The sequence below is a fragment of the Octopus bimaculoides genome, chromosome 15 (assembly GCF_001194135.2).
Source record: "Octopus bimaculoides isolate UCB-OBI-ISO-001 chromosome 15, ASM119413v2, whole genome shotgun sequence".
NCBI classification, from domain to species: Eukaryota; Metazoa; Mollusca; class Cephalopoda; order Octopoda; family Octopodidae; genus Octopus; species Octopus bimaculoides.
Window position 1 is genome coordinate 4,944,837 of NC_068995.1, and position 2,202 is coordinate 4,947,038.

A 2,202-nucleotide genomic window follows, 5' to 3' on the forward strand; every position below is an offset into this window, starting at 1 on the left:
TCTAGCTACTTTTCCCTAGTTTTCTTATATTCTTCGTTGTATATCTCTTTATTTTTAATCCGTCTCTAATCGTTTAATTTCCCCCCTTCTCCGATTTTTCTGTTTAAAACAAGCATCAAAATATTTCCGCTTTTCTAAAATATAATTCATATATCTCTCCAGTAAGGAAAAGGAAGCCTTTAAATTCCAAAAAAAGGGGAGAACCATGGGTTGTGCTGTGAGTAGTGTGGACAAGGCTGCCGCCGAGCGGTCTAAGGCCATTGATAAATCATTGAGAGCAGAAGGAGAACGATCTGCCCGGGAAGTTAAATTACTATTGCTAGGTAAGTAAACGTTCTTAATTATTATTGTTCTTGTTATTCTAAGTTCACATCCCGTCTTCATCGTCTTGACTTTTCATTGTTCCGGGGGCTCGTTTAAAATAAAGTACTTGTGTCGAGTATCGCGATCTGGAGTAGCTGAGTCGGTTGAGTCGCAGACATATGCTTGCTGTATTTAAGCTTATGTTCTGAGTTCAAATCCCGCAACCGATGTAACTTTGTTTTTTCATCCTCCAGGGATTGATAAAACAAAGTACGAGTCAAACACTTCGTCGATATGATATTCCTATAATTCGTCATCGATGTGGATAGAATTATAATAGAAGACGCTATTGTATACGTATGCCTACTAAACCCTTTACCTTAAACTTGTTACACAGTATACTTAGAACCGTTATTATTAAAATATTTTCAGGATCGATTTTACCTTTCATATTTCCGTGATCGGGACGATATTATCGAGTACCTCAACCCTTAATCAAAATGGGAGGTTTGTGCCTATATTGGGGGTGGGGGGAAATCATTATTGTTATTAGTCTTTTAATTAGGTCCTTTCTTGGTTATGAGTTCAAATCTTGCCGAGATTTACTTAGCTTTTTATCGTTCGGGCTGTAGGTAAATAGGTACCCAACCAGTTACTGAGAGGGCAGGGATTGATTAATCAACCGAATCCCTTCCCCTTCAAAATTATAGGGGCCGTCTTTCACCATTTGAAATAAGTGTCGTTGTTGTTGTTGTTATTAGTTCCCTATGGCTTTCCGTATATAAGTTCGAATTTCACCAAGGGGTCAGCTTTTCTCTCTTCACCCCTATCCGGTGTCAGTAAACGAAGTCCCTACCACCTTGTAAGCAACCAGGTCTCTACATTGTAGCTAGATTTGCTAGAAACAGCAGCCAACTCTTCAAGTCACACCCTACTACTTAGAAAAAAGGAAATTATATATGTGCATTAGCTAATGTCATCCGAGGTAGTCACGGCTGGAGCACCTTTGATCGTAGGTCAACTTGATCTGGGTCAACACGGGGTTGAACAACAACATCTGTAACGCATCAGTCAACCCTGTCTGCTAGAAATAGCACCCGAAATGTCCACCAAATTACACAACTCGATCAGAATCGACCTGTGGTTTAAACAACATTCTTGTTTGTAGACCTGTTGGTGAGCGCCGGGTTGTAGCAATAGTAATAATAGCTTCCGGCTTGTCATCTCAACGACCTGGTTTCGATTCCCGGCTGTTAACATTTTGCCCTTTTAGTTTTATGCCAGCACGGTGTGTGTGTGTGAACTAAAGAGAGGTCCTTTGTTCTGTGGATCAGCATACTAGTAATAACAGCCAGATCTTCCTCAAGTCACATACTCCTGTCTTTAAAAACAAGGAAGGACATATAACGTGGGAACTAGTTGCGATCTGCGTCAGCAAAAAAGTTTTCAGTGAAGCTAATTCAGTTTGGATACCCCACGGCATACAAATAGACGAACTTAACGAAGTCTATTATATTTAAAATATGACAAGATGGTCGAGGGTGGAACGTCTGGATGATGACTCGGGACTAACCTGGAGCTATAACAACACTGCTGCCGATGCTTATCAAAGACTTATTATAGTTAGAGACAGATGTCGTAGGTTGTCTAGCAGTGCGATTCTTGGGTAATCTTTGACTATAGCTGTCCGTTTTCACTTCATTAAACTTGTTGCTTGATTCGTTGTATTTTCTCATCTTCACCTGTTCTACCATTTGTTGTAAAGAAAAAAAGACAGGTTAGGCCCATTGGGGTACGTTGTTGGGTTCAGCTTGATTTTTTTTTTCTCTTTTTGTGCGTTCTTTATTTTTGTTGTTATTGTATAATTATGACATGTTAACCTATCACACACACACATAT

At 39.6% G+C, this 2,202-nt stretch overlaps 1 protein-coding gene across 1 annotated transcript in view; it reads left to right on the forward strand.

Annotated features, from left to right (window-relative positions):
• LOC106874528 (guanine nucleotide-binding protein G(i) subunit alpha) overlaps positions 1-2,202 on the forward strand; it is a 79,824-nt gene that overhangs the window by 1,374 nt on the left and 76,248 nt on the right. Inside the window, exon 2 of the mRNA XM_014922293.2 lies at positions 163-323. Coding sequence (XP_014777779.1) covers positions 206-323 — 118 coding nt within the window. The 5' untranslated portion in view covers positions 163-205. The remainder of the gene's footprint in view (positions 1-162; positions 324-2,202) is intronic.